This window comes from Oncorhynchus gorbuscha, unplaced genomic scaffold, assembly GCF_021184085.1.
Source record: "Oncorhynchus gorbuscha isolate QuinsamMale2020 ecotype Even-year unplaced genomic scaffold, OgorEven_v1.0 Un_scaffold_1418, whole genome shotgun sequence".
Taxonomy (NCBI): domain Eukaryota; kingdom Metazoa; phylum Chordata; class Actinopteri; order Salmoniformes; family Salmonidae; genus Oncorhynchus; species Oncorhynchus gorbuscha.
In genome coordinates this window covers 50,001-67,500 of record NW_025746203.1, presented here as the reverse complement: position 1 = coordinate 67,500, position 17,500 = coordinate 50,001, and the positions used below count along the sequence as shown (strand labels likewise).

The following is a 17,500-nucleotide window of genomic DNA, read 5'->3' as shown; positions in this document are numbered from 1 at the left end:
TCTCTAGTCTCCCTCTCTCTCTCTCTAGTCTCCCTCTCTCTCTCTCTAGTCTCCCTCTCTCTCTCTCTAGTCTCTCTCTCTCTAGTCTCTCTCACTCCCTCTCACTCTCTAGTCTCTCTCTCTAGTCTCTCTCTCTCTAGTCTCCCTCTCTCTCTCTAGTCTCCCTCTCTCTCTCTCTAGTCTCCCTCTCTCTCTAGTCTCCCTCTCTCTCTCTAGTCTCCCTCTCTCTCTCTCTAGTCTCCCTCTCTCTCTCTCTAGTCTCCCTCTCTCTCTCTCTAGTCTCCCTCTCTCTCTCTCTAGTCTCCCTCTCTCTCTCTCTAGTCTCCCTCTCTCTCTCTAGTCTCTCTCACTCCCTCTCGCTCTCTAGTCTCTCTCTCTCTAGTCTCCCCCTCTCTCTCTATCTCTCTCTTGTCTCTCGCTAGTCTCGCTTTCTCTCTGGTCTCTCTCTCTCTCTCTAGTCTCTCTCTCTCTGTCTAGTCTCTCTCTCTCTCTAGTCTCTCTCTCTCTGTCTAGTCTCTCTCTCCATAGTCTCGCTCTCTCTGTATGTCTGTCTACCTGCTTCCTCTACATAACAGACTGTATGTCTGTCTACCTGCTTCCTCTACATAACAGACTGTATGTCTGTCTACCTGCTTCCTCTACATAACAGACTGTATGTCTACCTGCTTCATCTAGATAACAGACTGTATTGTATGTGTACCTGCTTCCTCTAGATAACAGACTATATGTCTGTCTACCTGCTTCCTCTACAGAACAGACTGTATGTCTGTCTACCTGCTTCCTCTACATAACAGACTGTATGTCTGTCTACCTGCTTCCTCTAGATAACAGACTGTATGTCTGTCTACCTGCTTCCTCTACATAACAGACTGTATGTCTGTCGACCTGCTTCCTCTACATAACAGACTGTATGTCTACCTGCTTCATCTAGATAACAGACTGTATGTGTACCTGCTTCCTCTAGATAACAGACTATATGTCTGTCTACCTGCTTCCTCTACAGAACAGACTGTATGTCTGTCTACCTGCTTCCTCTACATAACAGACTGTATGTCTGTCTACCTGCTTCCTCTAGATAACAGACTGTATGTCTGTCTACCTGCTTCCTCTACATAACAGACTGTATGTCTGTCGACCTGCTTCCTATAGATAACAGACTGTATGTCTACCTGCTTTCACTAGATAACAGACTGTATGTCTGTCTACCTGCTTCCTCTAGATAACAGACTGTATGTTTGTCTACCTGCTTCCTCTAGATAACAGACTGTATGTCTGTCTACCTGCTTCCTCTACAGAACAGACTGTATGTCTGTCTACCTGCTTCCTCTAGATAACAGACTGTATGTTTGTCTACCTGCTTCCTCTAGATAACAGACTGTATGTCTGTCGACCTGCTTCCTATAGATAACAGACTGTATGTCTACCTGCTTTCACTAGATAACAGACTGTATGTCTGTCTACCTGCTTCCTCTAGATAACAGACTGTATGTTTGTCTACCTGCTTCCTCTAGATAACAGACTGTATGTCTGTCTACCTGCTTCCTCTACAGAACAGACTGTATGTCTGTCTACCTGCTTCCTCTAGATAACATGGAGATTAGGTTTGAGCAGTAGGAATCAGTGGAGGCTGGTTGGAGGAGCTATAGGAGGACGGGCTCATTGTAATGGCTGGAATGGCATAAAAGGAACGGAGTCAAACGTGGTTTCCATATGTTTGACATGTTTTATAGTGTTCTATTGATTCCATTCCAGCCATTACAATGAGTCCGTCCTCCTATATCTCCTCTCACCAGCCTCCACTGGTAGGAATCCACTTTAAGACATCTTCAGACACCTTGGTGTAAACGGGATACATTTCCGGACATCCTCAGTTACCTAAGCAGTCCCGGTACACTATTTAGGACATCCTTAGTCACCTTATGGAGCCATGGTATACGTTTTAGGACATCCTCAGTCACATTAGGGGTTACGGTATACATATTAGGACATCCTCAGTCCCCTTAGGGGTTACGGTATACATATTAGGACATCCTCAGTCACATTAGGGGTTACGGTATACATATTAGGACATCCTCAGTCCCCTTAGGAGTTACGGTATACATATTACGACATCCTCAGTCCCCTTAGGGGTTACGGTATACATATTAGGACATCCTCAGTCCCCTTAGGAGTTACGATATACATATTAGGACATCCTCAGTCACATTAGGTGTTACGGTATACATATTAGGACATCCTCAGTCCCCTTAGGGGTTATGGTATACATATTAGGACATCCTCAGTCCCCTTAGGAGTTACGATATACATATTAGGACATCCTCAGTCACATTAGGTGTTACGGTATACATATTAGGACATCCTCAGTCCCCTTAGGGGTTACGGTATACATATTAGGACACCCTCAGTCAACTTCCAGTCGTCTGTCTTACCTTGTTCTTGGTGCTGGTCCTTCTGCTCCATGGACACCAGGGCAGAGAAGTGAGCCTGGTCGTAAGCTAGGACCAGGGGGGAGCAGTGGCACAGGTTAGGAGGCACCTCCAGGGGCAGGTACAGCCCTCCAAACGGGATGGGGGCAAATGCTGGGGGAGGGGAGAAGAGGTCAGGCAGTTAGAGGTTGAGATGAAAGACCCAGTCTGAAAGTTCTCCGTTTGGCCCATCTAGGAATGAGAGTAGTTCGATTTATGCAAATGAGTCTTACCAGAGCAATCTGTCTAAAGAGTTGGGCCAGCTTTTGGACGCCATGTTAGTTAGTGCCTTTGAGCATTCCGTATATCCATTTACGACAAGAATATAATAATTAATAATAATAACAATAATAATAATTAATAATAATAATAATAATAATTCATAATAATAATAATAATAAACAATGAATAACAATAATAATAATTAATAATAATAATAATAATAATAATTCAGAATAATAATAATAATTCATAATAATAATAATTCATAATAATAATACTAATTCATAATAATACGAATTCATAATAACAATACTAATTGATAGTAATAATAATTAATAATAATAATTAATAATAATAATAATAATTAATAATAATAATACTAATTAATAATAATAATAATAATTCATAATAATAATAATAATTAATAATAATAATACTAATTAATAATAATAATAATAATTAATAATAATAATAATAATTCATAATAATAATAATAATAATAATAATACTAATTAATAATAATAATACTAATAAATAATAATAATAATAATAATAATAATTCATAATAATAATAATAATTAATAATACTAATTCATAATAATAATTAATAATAATAATAATAATTCATAATAATACTAATACATAATAATAATAATAATTAATAATAATAATAATAATTCATAATAATACTAATTCATAATAATAATAATAATTAATAATAATAATAATTCATAATAATAATAATAATTAATAATAATACTAATTCATAATAATAATTCATAATAATAATAATAATTAATAATAATAATAATAATTAATAATAATAATAATAATTAATAATAATAATACTAATTCATAATAATAATTAATAATAATAATAATAATTAATAATAATAATAATAATTCATAATAATAATAATAATAATAATAATAATAATAATAATAATAATAATAATAATAATAATAATAATAATAATAATAATAATAATAATAATTCATAATAATACTAATTCATAATAATAATTAATAGTAATAATAATTAATAATAATAATAATAATACATAATAATAATAATAATTATAATAATAATAATAATAGAGCTAATAATAATAATTAATAATAATAATAATGAATAATAATAATAATTAATAATAATACTAATTAATAATAATACTAATTAATAATAATAATAATTAATAATAATAATAATTCATAATAATACTAATTCATAATAATAATACTAATTAATAATAATAATAATTAATAATAATAATAATTCATAATAATACTAATTCATAATAATAATAATAATTAATAATAATAATTCATAATAATACTAATTGATAGTAATAATAATTAATAATAATAATACTAATTCATAATAATAATAATAATAATTAATAATAATAATAATTCATAATAATAATAATAATAATTCATAATAATAATAATTCATAATAATAATAATAATTAATAATAATAATTAATAATAATAATAATAATTCATAATAATAATAATAATTAATAATAATAATACTAATTAATAATAATAATACTAATTCATAATAATACTAATAATTAATAATAATAATACTAATTAATAATAATAATACTAATTAATAATAATAATAATAATTCATAATAATAATAATAATAATAATAATTCATAATAATAATAATAATAATACTAATTAATAATAATAATAATAATTAATAATAATAATAATAATAATAATAATAATAATATTTCATAATCATTTTGGTGGACGCTTATATTTGTCCTATTTCACACATCGTACAAGTGAGTATTAATACATGTGTAAATTTGATGATGATTATTTATTAATTGTTGCTTTTTCCAACTCCCCCTGAGACCACCTGGAAGAGTGGGGTCACGGCCAGGGACTGCCATTATTAACGGTGACCCTCAGGCAATGAGGGTTAAGTGCCTTGCTCAAGGGCACATCAGCAGATTTTTCACCTTCTCCTGCTCTGGGATTCGAGCATATTCCTGAGGCTCTGAGCACCTAGCATCTAGCCACAACTACAATGGGTCTCTGCAGTACATAGCATCTAACCACAACTACAATGGGTCTCTGAGCACCTAGCATCTAGCCCCAACTACAATGGGTCTCTGCAGTACATAGCATCTAACCACAACTACAATGGGTCTCTGCAAGATGTAGCATCTAACCACAACTACAATGGGTCTCTGCAAGATGTAGCATCTAGCCACAACTATAATGGGTCTCTGCAGTATGTAGCATGGTGTGTGTACTCACCCTCTCCCCCTGAGTCCAGTAGCATGGTGTGTGTACTCACCCTCTCCCCTGAGTCCCGTAGCATGGCGTGTGTACTCACCCTCTCCCCCTGAGTCCCGTAGCATGGCGTGTGTACTCACCCTCTCCCCCTGAGTCCCGTAGCATGGCGTGTGTACTCACCCTCTCCCCTGAGTCCCGTAGCATGGCGTGTGTACTCACCCTCTCCCCTGAGTCCAGTAGCATGGCGTGTGTACTCACCATCTCCCCCTGAGTCCAGTAGCATGGCGTGTAGCATGGCGTGTGTACTCACCCTCTCCCCCTGAGTCCAGTAGCATGGAGTGTGTACTCACCCTCTCCCCCTGAGTCCCGTAGCATGGCGTGTGTACTCACCCTCTCCCCCTGAGTCCCGTAGCATGGCGTGTGTACTCACCCTCTCCCCCTGAGTCCCGTAGCATGGCGTGTGTACTCACCCTCTCCCCCTGAGTCCAGTAGCATGGTGTGTGTACTCACCCTCTCCCCCTGAGTCCCGTAGCATGGCGTGTGTACTCACCCTCTCCCCCTGAGTCCCGTAGCATGGTGTCAGCCACCACTATGATTGGTCGACGCAGCACGTGAGCCAGGACAAACACATGAAACTCCTCCAGACTCTCATACACAGGGTCCTCTGAGTTATCCACCCTGCGTCAAGACACAACCCCTGTCAGACACTACTGATCTACTGGGTAAACATTTTAAAATTATATACCTCTAATTTTGGCTGATATTTGAATGTCAAGTGTGTGTGTGTGTGTGTGTGTGTGTGTGTGTGTGTGTGTGTGTGTGTGTGTGTGTGTGTGTGTGTGTGTGTGTGTGTGTGTGTGTGTGTGTGTGTGTGTGTGTGTCTGTGTGTGTGTGTCTGTGTGTGTGTGTCTGTGTGTGTGTGTGTGTGTGTGTGTGTGTGTGTGTGTGTGTGTGTGTGTGTCTGTGTGTGTGTGTCTGTGTGTGTGTGTCTGTGTGTGTGTGTCTGTGTGTGTGTGTGTGTGTGTGTGTGTGTGTGTGTGTGTGTGTGTGTGTGTGTGTGTGTGTGTGTGTGTGTGTGTGTGTGTGTGTGTGTGTGTGTGTGTGTGAGACATCAACCAGACACCATCATAACTGATCTGATATTGACCTATAGACACCATCATAACTGATCTTATATTGACCTATAGACACCATCATAACTGATCTGATATTGACCTATAGACACCATCATAACTGATCTGATATTGACCTATAGACACCATCATAACTGATCTGATATTGACCTATAGACACTATCATAACTGATCTGATATTGACCTATAGACACCATCATAACTGATCTGATATTGACCTATAGACACCATCATAACTGATCTGATATTGACCTATAGACACCATCATAACTGATCTGATATTGACCTATAGACACCATAGTCAGGGCTTTATAGAGACATCAACCAGACACCATCATAACTGATCTGATATTGACCTATAGACACCATCATAACTGATCTGATATTGACCTATAGACACCATCATAACTGATCTGATATTGACCTATAGACACCATCATAACTGATCTGATATTGACTTATAGACACCATCATAACTGATCTGATATTGACCTATAGACACCATAGTCAGGGCTTTATACAGACATCAACCAGACACCATCATAACTGATCTGATATTGACCTATAGACACCATAGTCAGGGCTTTATACAGACATCAACCAGACACCATCATAACTGATCTGATATTGACCTATAGACACCATCATAACTGACCTGATATTGACCTATAGACACCATAGTCAGGGCTTTATAGAGACATCAACCAGACACCATCCTAACTGATCTGATATTGACCTATAGACACCATAGTCAGGGCTTTATACAGACATCAACCAGACACCATCATAACTGATCTGATATTGACCTATAGACACCATCATAACTGACCTGATATTGACCTATAGACACCATAGTCAGGGCTTTATAGAGACATCAACCAGACACCATCATAACTGATCTGATATTGACCTATAGACACCATAGTCAGGGCTTTATAGAGACATCAACCAGACACCATCCTAACTGATCTGATATTGACCTATAGACACCATAGTCAGGGCTTTATAGAGACATCAACCAGACACCATCATATCTGATCTAGTAGTCAATGACCCATGACAGTCTCAATACTCAGCTATCCAACAGTAAACTAGTTTGGTGCTCACTGCTCTCCGTTGTGTGTGTGTGTGTGTGTGTGTGTGTGTGTGTGTGTGTGTGTGTGTGTGTGTGTGTGTGTGTGTGTGTGTGTGTGTGTGTGTGTGTGTGTGTGTGTGTGTGTGTGTGTGTGTGTGTGTGTGTGTGTGTGTGATTGTGTGTGTGTGTGTGTGTGTGTGATACTCACCCTCCGGTATTGTTGTTATTCTTGCTGCTGTGTGTACGCGGTTCACTAGAAGCTAGTTTCAGCAGCTCGTTCCATTCTCTCTCCCATTCCTCCTCCGTGTACACCAGCCCTGACTGAGGAGAGAGAACATAGAGGGTTACACACACACACACACACACACACGTCAAATGTTGATCTTGCTGTTGATGGCATAGGGCCTCATTTGGAGGGGGTACAGGGCCTCATTTGGAGAGGGTACAGGACCTAATTTGGAGAGGGTACAGGGCCTCATTTGGAGAGGGTACAGGACCTAATTTGGAGAGGGTACAGGGCCTCATTTGGAGAGGGTACAGGGCCTCATTTGGAGAGGGTACAGGGCCTCATTTGGAGAGGGTACAGGGCCTCATTTGGAGGGGGTACAGGGCCTCATTTGGAGGGGGTACAGGGCCTCATTTGGAGGGGGTACAGGGCCTCATTTTGTGTGGGTACAGGGCCTCATTTGGAGAGGGTACAGGGCCTCATTTGGAGAGGGTACAGGGCCTCATTTGGAGGAGGTACAGGGCCTCATTTGGAGGAGGTACAGGGCCTCATTTGGAGGGGGTACAGGGCCTCATTAGGAGGGGGTACAGGGCCTCATTAGGAGGGGGTACAGGGCCTCATTTGGTGGGGGTACAGGGCCTCATTTGGAGGGTGTATAAGGGCCTCATTTGGAGGAGGTACAGGACCTCATTTCATAAATGCACTGGGTGGAGCCTGAGCCCTTTCTAATACATCTCCTGTCTCCTACAGCACTGGGGCCGGTGTGTGTGTGCGTGTGCGTGTGTGTGTGCGTGTCCTACGGCCCTTTCCGGTCTAAATGAGTCAGCAGACATTGAACAGCAGGTGTTGACTGAGCAGAGCATGGCACCACTAAGACAACGTACGTCTTCACAGCCACCCGGGGTGTGTGATCAAGTGGCGAATCAAATCACAACACAAAGACGTTGGCCCAGCAGAACAGCAGCAGAAGCCCAGCACAAGTCAACAGGTAATTAGCGAGGCTACTGTACGTGCTGTAAATATATGCAGCACAAGTCAACAGGTTTCTGCTTTACACTGAAATCCCCCCCCCTCTCTGTCCACCCCACCCATAGGGTGATAACCAGGACCCATAGGGTTGTTAACCAGGACCCAGAGGGTTGTTAACCAGGACCCATAGGGTTGTTAACCAGGACCTATAGGGTTGTTAACCAGGACCCATAGGGTTGTTAACCAGGACCCATAGGGTTTTGACCAGGACCCATAGGGTTGTTAACCAGGACCCATAGGGTTGTTAACCAGGACCCAGAGGGTTGTTAACCAGGACCCAGATGGTTGTTGTTAACCAGGACCCAGAGGGTTGATGACCAGGACCCATAGGGTTTTGACCAGGACCCATAGGGTTTTGACCAGGACCCATAGGGTTTTGACCAGGACCCAGAGGGGATTTGACCAGGACCCATAGGGTTTTGACCAGGACCCATAGGGTTTTGACCAGGACCCAGAGGGTTGTTGTTAACCAGGACCATGAAGATTGTTGACCAGGACCCATAGGGTTTTGACCAGGACCCAGAGGGTTGTTGTTAACCAGGACCCAGAAGGTTGTCAACCAGGACCCATAGGGTTGTTGTTAACCAGGACCCAGAAGGTTGTTAACCAGGACCCAGAAGGTTGTTAACCAGGACCCAGAGGGTTATAACCAGGACCCATAGGGTTGTTAACCAGGACCCAGAAGGTTGTTAACCAGGACCCAGAAGGTTGTCAACCAGGACCCATAGGGTTGTTGTTAACCAGGACCCAGAAGGTTGTTAACCAGGACCCAGAGGGTTTTGACCAGGAACCATAGGGTTGTTAACCAGGACCCATAGGGTTGTTAACCAGGACCCAGAGGGTTATAACCAGGACCCATAGGGTTGTTGACCAGGGCCCATAGGGGTTTGACCAGGACCCAGAGGGTTGTTGACCAGGACCCATAGGGTTTTGACCAGGACCCAGAGGGTTGTTGACCAGGGCCCATAGGGTTTTGACCAGGACCCAGAGGGTTGTTGACCAGGACCCATAGGGTTGTTGACCAGGGCCCATAGGGTTTTGACCAGGACCCAGAGGGTTGTTGACCAGGACCCATAGGGTTGTTAACCAGGACCCATAGGGTTGTTGACCAGGACCCATAGGGTTTTGACCAGGACCGAGAGGGTTGTTGTTAACCAGGACCCAGAAGTTTGTTGACCAGGACCCATAGGGTTGTTGTTAACCAGGACCCAGAAGGTTGTTAACCAGGACCCATAGGGTTGTTGTTAACCAGGACCCAGAAGGTTGTTAACCAGGACCCAGAAGGTTGTTAACCAGGACCCAGAGGGTTATAACTAGGACCCAGAGGGTTGTTAACCAGGACCCATAGGGTTGTTAACCAGGACCCATAGGGTTGTTGACCAGGACCCAGAGGGTTGTTGTTAACCAAGACCCAGAAGGTTGTTAACCAGGACCCAGAAGGTTGTTAACCAGGACCCAGAGGGTTATAACTAGGACCCAGAGGGTTGTTAACCAGGACCCAGAGGGTTTTGACCAGGAACCATAGGGTTGTTAACCAGGACCCATAGGGTTATAACCAGGACCCAGAGGGTTGTTAACCAGGACCCATAGGGTTATAACCAGGACCCATAGGGTTATAACCAGGACCCAGAGGGTTGTTAACCAGGACCCAGAGGGTTATAACCAGGACCCAGAGGGTTGTTAACCAGGACCCATAGGGTTGTTAACCAGGACCCATAGGGTTTTCACCAGGACAACAGCATTACTCAGCACTAGAAGAATCATTTTATCACAGGGTTGATTATTGCCATAATGTGTCCATGTTGGGGAGGTTATTGAGGGGGAGGGGGGATGATATCAGATGAATGTATCACCATGTTGGGGAGGTTATTGAGGGGGAGGGGGGATGATATCAGATGAATGTATCACCATGTTGGGGAGGTTATTGAGGGGAGGGGGGATGATATCAGATGAATGTATCACCATGTTGGGGAGGTTATTGAGGGGGAGGGGGATGATATCAGATGAATGTATCACCATGTTGGGGAGGTTATTGAGGGGAGGGGGATGATATCAGATGAATGTATCACCATGTTGGGGAGGTTATTGAGGGGAGGGGGATGATATCAGATGAATGTATCACCATGTTGGGGAGGTTATTGAGGGGGAGGGGGATGATATCAGATGAATGTATCACCATGTTGGGGAGGTTATTGAGGGGAGGGGGATGATATCAGATGAATGTATCACCATGTTGGGGAGGTTATTGAGGGGGATGATATCAGATGAATGTATCACCATGTTGGGGAGGTTATTGAGGGGGAGGATATCAGATGAATGTATCATCATGTTGGGGAGGTTATTGAGGGGGATGATATCAGATGAATGTATCACCATGTTGGGGAGGTTATTGAGGGGAGGGGGATGATATCAGATGAATGTATCACCATGTTGGGGAGGTTATTGAGGGGAGGATATCAGATGAATGTATCACCATGTTGGGGAGGTTATTGAGGGGGAGGGGGATGATATCAGATGAATGTATCACCATGTTGGGGAGGTTATTGAGGGGGAGGGGGATGATATCAGATGAATGTATCACCATGTTGGGGAGGTTATTGAGGGGGATGATCAGATGAATGTATCACCATGTTGGGGAGGTTATTGAGGGGGAGGGGGATGATATCAGATGAATGTATCACCATGTTGGGGAGGTTATTGAGGGGGATGATATCAGATGAATGTATCACCATGTTGGGGAGGTTATTGAGGGGGAGGGGGGATGATATCAGATGAATGTATCACCATGTTGGGGAGGTTATTGAGGGGGATGATATCAGATGAATGTATCACCATGTTGGGGAGGTTATTGAGGGGGATGATATCAGATGAATGTATCACCATGTTGGGGAGGTTATTGAGGGGGAGGGGGATGATATCAGATGAATGTATCACCATGTTGGGGAGGTTATTGAGGGGGAGGGGGATGATATCAGATGAATGTATCACCATGTTGGGGAGGTTATTGAGGGGGATGATATCAGATGAATGTATCATCATGTTGGGGAGGTTATTGAGGGGGAGGGGGGATGATATCAGATGAATGTATCACCATGTTGGGGAGGTTATTGAGGGGGGGGGGATGATATCAGATGAATGTATCATCATGTTGGGGAGGTTATTGAGGGGGAGGGGGATGATATCAGATGAATGTATCATCATGTTGGGGAGGTTATTGAGGGGGAGGGGGGATGATATCAGATGAATGTATCATCATGTTGGGGAGGTTATTGAGGGGGAGGGGGATGATATCAGATGAATGTATCATCATGTTGGGGAGGTTATTGAGGGGAGGGGGGATGATATCAGATGAATGTATCATCATGTTGGGGAGGTTATTGAGGGGAGGGGGATGATATCAGATGAATGTATCATCATGTTGGGGAGGTTATTGAGGGGAGGGGGGATGATATCAGATGAATGTATCACCATGTTGGGGAGGTTATTGAGGGGGAGGGGGGATGATATCAGATGAATGTATCACCATGTTGGGGAGGTTATTGAGGGGGATGATATCAGATGAATGTATCACCATGTTGGGGAGGTTATTGAGGGGGAGGATATCAGATGAATGTATCACCATGTTGGGGAGGTTATTGAGGGGGAGGGGGATGATATCAGATGAATGTATCACCATGTTGGGGAGGTTATTGAGGGGGGGGGATGATATCAGATGAATGTATCATCATGTTGGGGAGGTTATTGAGGGGAGGGGGATGATATCAGATGAATGTATCATCATGTTGGGGAGGTTATTGAGGGGGATGATATCAGATGAATGTATCATCATGTTGGGGAGGTTATTGAGGGGGAGGGGGATGATATCAGATGAATGTATCACCATGTTGGGGAGGTTATTGAGGGGGATGATATCAGATGAATGTATCATCATGTTGGGGAGGTTATTGAGGGGGGGGGATGATATCAGATGAATGTATCACCATGTTGGGGAGGTTATTGAGGGGGGGGGATGATATCAGATGAATGTATCACCATGTTGGGGAGGTTATTGAGGGGGGATGATATCAGATGAATGTATCACCATGTTGGGGAGGTTATTGAGGGGAAGGGGGGATGATATCAGATGAATGTATCATCATGTTGGGGAGGTTATTGAGGGGAAGGGGGGATGATATCAGATGACTGTACGTGTCAGGTGGGACTATTTGTTTGCTGTCTAGATGTATTCATTTTGACTATGTTGTGCAATGTGTGTGTGTATTGCACAGGAACAGCTGAGGCTGCTTTTGCCTTGGGGGGAACCAGAAATACCCCTTTCATACCCAGACAAAGATCACACTAACACACCATGCCAGCTCCTTTAGAGCAGCTGTTGGCGTGTCTGAAAGACGCTGGGGTTATCACTCCTGCATTTCCACAGAGCCTGTACCCAAAATACAGGTATCAGGTCTGAGTGAATGGTTCTCTACAGGTATCAGGTCAGTGTGAATGGTTCTCTGTAGGTATCAGGTCAGTGTGAATGGTTCTCTACAGGTATCAGGTCAGTGTGAATGGTTCTCTACAGGTATCAGGTCAGTGTGAATGGTTCTCTACAGGTATCAGGTCAGTGTGAATGGTTCTCTACAGGTATCAGGTCAGTGTGAATGGTTCTCTACAGGTATCAGGTCAGTGTGAATGGTTCTCTACAGGTATCAGGTCAGTGTGAATGGTTCTCTACAGGTATCAGGTCAGTGTGAATGGTTCTCTGTAGGTATCAGGTCAGTGTGAATGGTTCTCTACAGGTATCAGGTCAGTGTGAATGGTTCTCTGTAGGTATCAGGTCAGTGTGAATGGTTCTCTGCAGGTATCAGGTCAGTGTGAATGGTTCTCTGTAGGTATCAGGTCAGTGTGAATGGTTCTCTACAGGTATCAGGTTCAGGTATCAGGTGAATGGTTCTCTACAGGTATCAGGTCAGTGTGAATGGTTCTCTGTAGGTATCAGGTCAGTGTGAATGGTTCTCTGTAGGTATCAGGTCAGTGTGAATGGTTCTCTGTAGGTATCAGGTCAGTGTGAATGGTTCTCTGCAGGTATCAGGTCAGTTGGCGGTACAGGAGGACTGGAGTTGGGCTGTTGGGGGTACTGGAGGACTGGAGTTGGGCTGTTGGGGGTACAGGAGGATTGGAGTTGGGCTGTTGGGAGGTACTGGAGGACAGGAGTTGGGCTGTTGGGGGTACTGGAGGACTGGAGTTGGGCTGTTGGGGGTACTGGAGGACTGGAGTTGGGCTGTTGGGGGTACTGGAGGAATGGAGTTGGGCTGTTGGGGGTACAGGAGGACTGGAGTTGGGCTGTTGGGGGTACAGGAGGACTGGAGTTGGGTTGTTGGAGGGACTGGAGTTGGGCTGTTGGGGGTACAGGAGGACTGGAGTTGGGCTTTTGGGGGTACAGGAGGACTAGAGTTGGGTTGCTGGGAGGACTGGAGTTGGGCTGTTGGGGGTACAGCAGGACTGGAGTTGGGCTGTTGGGGGTACTGGAGGACTGAAGTTGGGCTGTTAGGGGTACTGGAGGACTGGAGTTGGGCTGTTGGGGGTACGGGAGGACTGGAGTTGGGCTGTTGGGGGTACTGGAGGACTGGAGTTGGGGGTACAGGAGGACTGGAGTTGGGCTGTTGGGGGTACGAGAGGACTGGAGTTGGGCTGTTGGGGGTACGGGAGGACTGGAGTTGGGCTGTTGGGGGTAGTGGAGGACTGGAGTTGGGCTGTTGGGGGTAGTGGAGGACTGGAGTTGGGCTGTTGGGGGTACTGGAGGACTGGAGTTGGGCTGTTGGTGGTACTGGAGGACTGGAGTTGGGCTGTTGGGGGTACTGGAGGACTGGAGTTGGGGGTACAGGAGGACTGGAGTTGGGCTGTTGGGGGTACGAGAGGACTGGAGTTGTAAACTAGGTTGGAGTCATTAAAACTAGTTTACATACACTTAGGTTGGAGTCATTAAAACTAGTTTACATACACTTAGGTTGGAGTCATTAAAACTAGTTTACATACACTTAGGTTGGAGTCATTAAAACTAGTTTACATACACTTAGGTTGGAGTCATTAAAACTAGTTTACATACACTGAGGTTGGAGTCATTAAAACTAGTTTACATACACTGAGGTTGGAGTCATTAAAACTAGTTTACATACACTGAGGTCGGAGTCATTAAAACTCGTTTTTCAACCACTCCACAAATATCTTGTTAACAAACTATAGTTTTGGCGAGTCGGTTCGGACATCTACTTTGTACATGACACAAGTCATTTTTCCAACAATTGTTTACAGAAAGATTATTTCACTTATAATTCACTGAGGGTAAATGTATTTGGCTAAGGCGTATGTAAATTTCTGACTTCAACTGTAACTACCTCAAAACACCACACAGGAAACAACACATAACCAGGCCCTGGAGCCTGGAGCTCAGGGACCAACTTAACATAGCGAGAACAAGAGAACATAGCCCTCATGTGGAATAGCAGGTGTTGTGTGTGTGTGTGTGTGTGTGTGTGTGTGTGTGTGTGTGTGTGTGTGTGTGTGTGTGTGTGTGTGTGTGTGTGTGTGTGTGTGTGTGTGTGTGTGTGTGTGTGTAGTGTGTAGTGTGTGTGTAGTGTGTAGTGTGTGTGTGTGTGTGTGTAGTGTGTAGTGTGTAGTGTGTAGGGTGTAGTGTGTAGGGTGTAGTGTGTAGGGTGTAGTGTGTAGTGTGTAGTGTGTAGTGTGTAGTGTGTAGTGTGTAGTGTGTAGTGTGTAGGGTGTAGTGTGTAGTGTGTAGGGTGTAGGGTGTAGGGTGTAGTGTGTAGTGTAGTGTGTAGTGTGTACTGACCTCTTTGTTCTGTTGTGTCTGCTGCCACCTCCACCTCCTCTTCAGAGCCTCTCTCTCCGCTCCACTCTTCATCATGCCATACAGAGACTTCCTCAGCACCAGGTCTCTGTCGTGGAAGCCCCACATCCCTAGAGACACAGGAGTATGCACACACACACCGATGAACACCCACACACACACAGAGAGAGAGAGAGAGAGAGAGAGAGAGAGAGAGAGAGAGAGAGAGAGAGAGAGAGAGAGAGAGAGAGAGAGAGAGAGAGAGAGAGAGAGAGAGAGAGAGAGAGAGAGAGAGAGAGAGAGAGAGAGAGAGAGAGAGAGAGAGAGAGAGACCGAGAGAGAGACAGAAAGAGAGAGATAGACAGAGAGAGAGAGAGAGACGAGAGACAGAGAGAGAGAGAGAGAGAGAGAGAGAGAGAGAGAGAGAGAGAGAGAGAGAGAGAGAGAGAGAGAGAGAGAGAGAGAGACAGCAATACCCTAGCAGCAAGCCCTGGGTCGGTTCATTGTCAACATGATGAATGTTAGCTGAATCAATATTCCCTGTACTAGGGAGATTCCAGATCTGCTGAGGGGGGTTTTCTTTTCTCTACGCCCTGTAAGCACATTGTCATGTCTCCCCGAGTTCCCTCATTATAAACATCACAGATAACACACTCTTTTTCCCATCATCAATGCTGAGCTGTTGCATGTTGCTGGGTTTATGAGCTCTTTGATTCCAGACAAACAGAGATCTCTTCTCTCTTCTCTCTTCTCACACTCTCTTTGCCCCACTCCCTCCTAACCCTCCCTCCTCCTCTCCTCCTAACACCTCCTCCCTCTTAACCCTCCCTCCTCCCCTCCTAACCCTCCCTCCTAACCCCTCCTCCCTCCTAACACCCCCTCCCTCCTCTCCTCCTAACACCCCCTCCCTCTTAACCCTCCCTCCTCCCCTCCTAACCCCTCCTCCCTCCTCCCCTCCTAACCCCCTCCCTCTTCTCCTCCTAACACCCCCTCCCTCTTAACCCTCCCTCCTCCCCTCCTAACCCTCCCTCCTAACCCCCCTCCCTCCTCCCCTCCTAACCCTCCCTCCTCCCCTCCTAACTCTCCCTCCCTCCTAACCCCCTCTCCTTCTAACACCCCCTCCCTCCTAACCCTCCTCCCCTCCTAACCCTCCCTCCTCTCCTCCTAATCCCCCTCCCTCCTCCCCTCCCTCCCAACCCTCCCTCCCTCCTCCCGTCCTAACCCTCCCTCCTCCCCTCCTAACCCTCCCTCCTCCCCTCCTAATCCCCCTCCCTCCTCCCCTCCTCACCCTCCCCTCCCTCCTCCCCTCCTAACCCCCTCCTCCCCTCCTAACCCCCTGCCTCCTCTCCTCCTCCCCTCCTAACCCTCCCACAGCCAGGCCAGGCTCACCTAAAGAAGCAGCATGTAGCAGACAGTTGCCGTCCCCCGTGGTGGCCAGAGGAAGAAGACGCTTACAACTGGTACACATAGTGGCCCACCAGTTCAGACGACCTACACAACAGGAGAGGAGAGGAGAGGAGAGGAGAGGAGAGGAGAGGAGAGGAGAGGAGAGGAGAGGAGAGGAGAGAGGAGAGGAGAGGAGAGGAGAGGAGAGGAGAGGAGAGGAGAGGAGAGGAGAGGAGAGAATAAGGAGAGGAGAGGAGAAGGGAAGGAGAGGAGAGACTGTCAGTAATCTGTAACCAAACAGATGTTGTTGTTGTTTAATCTACAGACGAGCAGTAATCTGTAACCAAACAGATAGATGTTGTTCTTTTATCTACAAATGAGCAGTAATCTGAAACCAAACAGATGATGTTGTCTAATCTACAGACTATCAGTAATCTGAAACCAAACAGATGATGTTGTCTAATCTACAGACTACCAGTAAACTGTAACCAAACAGACAGATGTTGTCTAATCTACAGACTACCAGTAAACTGTAACCAAACAGACAGATGTTGTCTAATCTACAGACTACCAGTAAACTGTAACCAAACAGACAGATGTTGTCTAATCTACAGACTACCAGTAAACTGTAACCAAACAGACAGATGTTTAGTGTGTACGTGTGACACAACAACAACAACAACAACAACAACAAAAGCTCTATCCTGACGAGGGAACGGACAAGTAACAAGAGCCCTCTTTTAAAGCAACTCCTCTGTGGAGAAACAAAACAACGTGTTCTCTGAGATCTGAGTCCCAAATGTCTCTCTATTCCCTACATAGTGTACTACTGTAGGCCTGAGCCATACGGACCCTGGTCGACAGTAGTACACTATGT

At 44.4% G+C, this 17,500-nt stretch overlaps 1 protein-coding gene across 1 annotated transcript in view; it reads right to left on the bottom strand.

The window, feature by feature from the left end:
• LOC124022778 (OTU domain-containing protein 7A-like) overlaps window positions 1–17,500 on the bottom strand; it is a 90,280-nt gene that overhangs the window by 41,783 nt on the left and 30,997 nt on the right. Inside the window, exons 5-9 of the mRNA XM_046337464.1 lie at window positions 16,627–16,728; window positions 15,241–15,368; window positions 7,365–7,477; window positions 5,499–5,626; window positions 2,430–2,579 (exon numbers count right to left, since the gene is read on the bottom strand). Coding sequence (XP_046193420.1) covers window positions 2,430–2,579; window positions 5,499–5,626; window positions 7,365–7,477; window positions 15,241–15,368; window positions 16,627–16,728 — 621 coding nt within the window. The remainder of the gene's footprint in view (window positions 1–2,429; window positions 2,580–5,498; window positions 5,627–7,364; window positions 7,478–15,240; window positions 15,369–16,626; window positions 16,729–17,500) is intronic.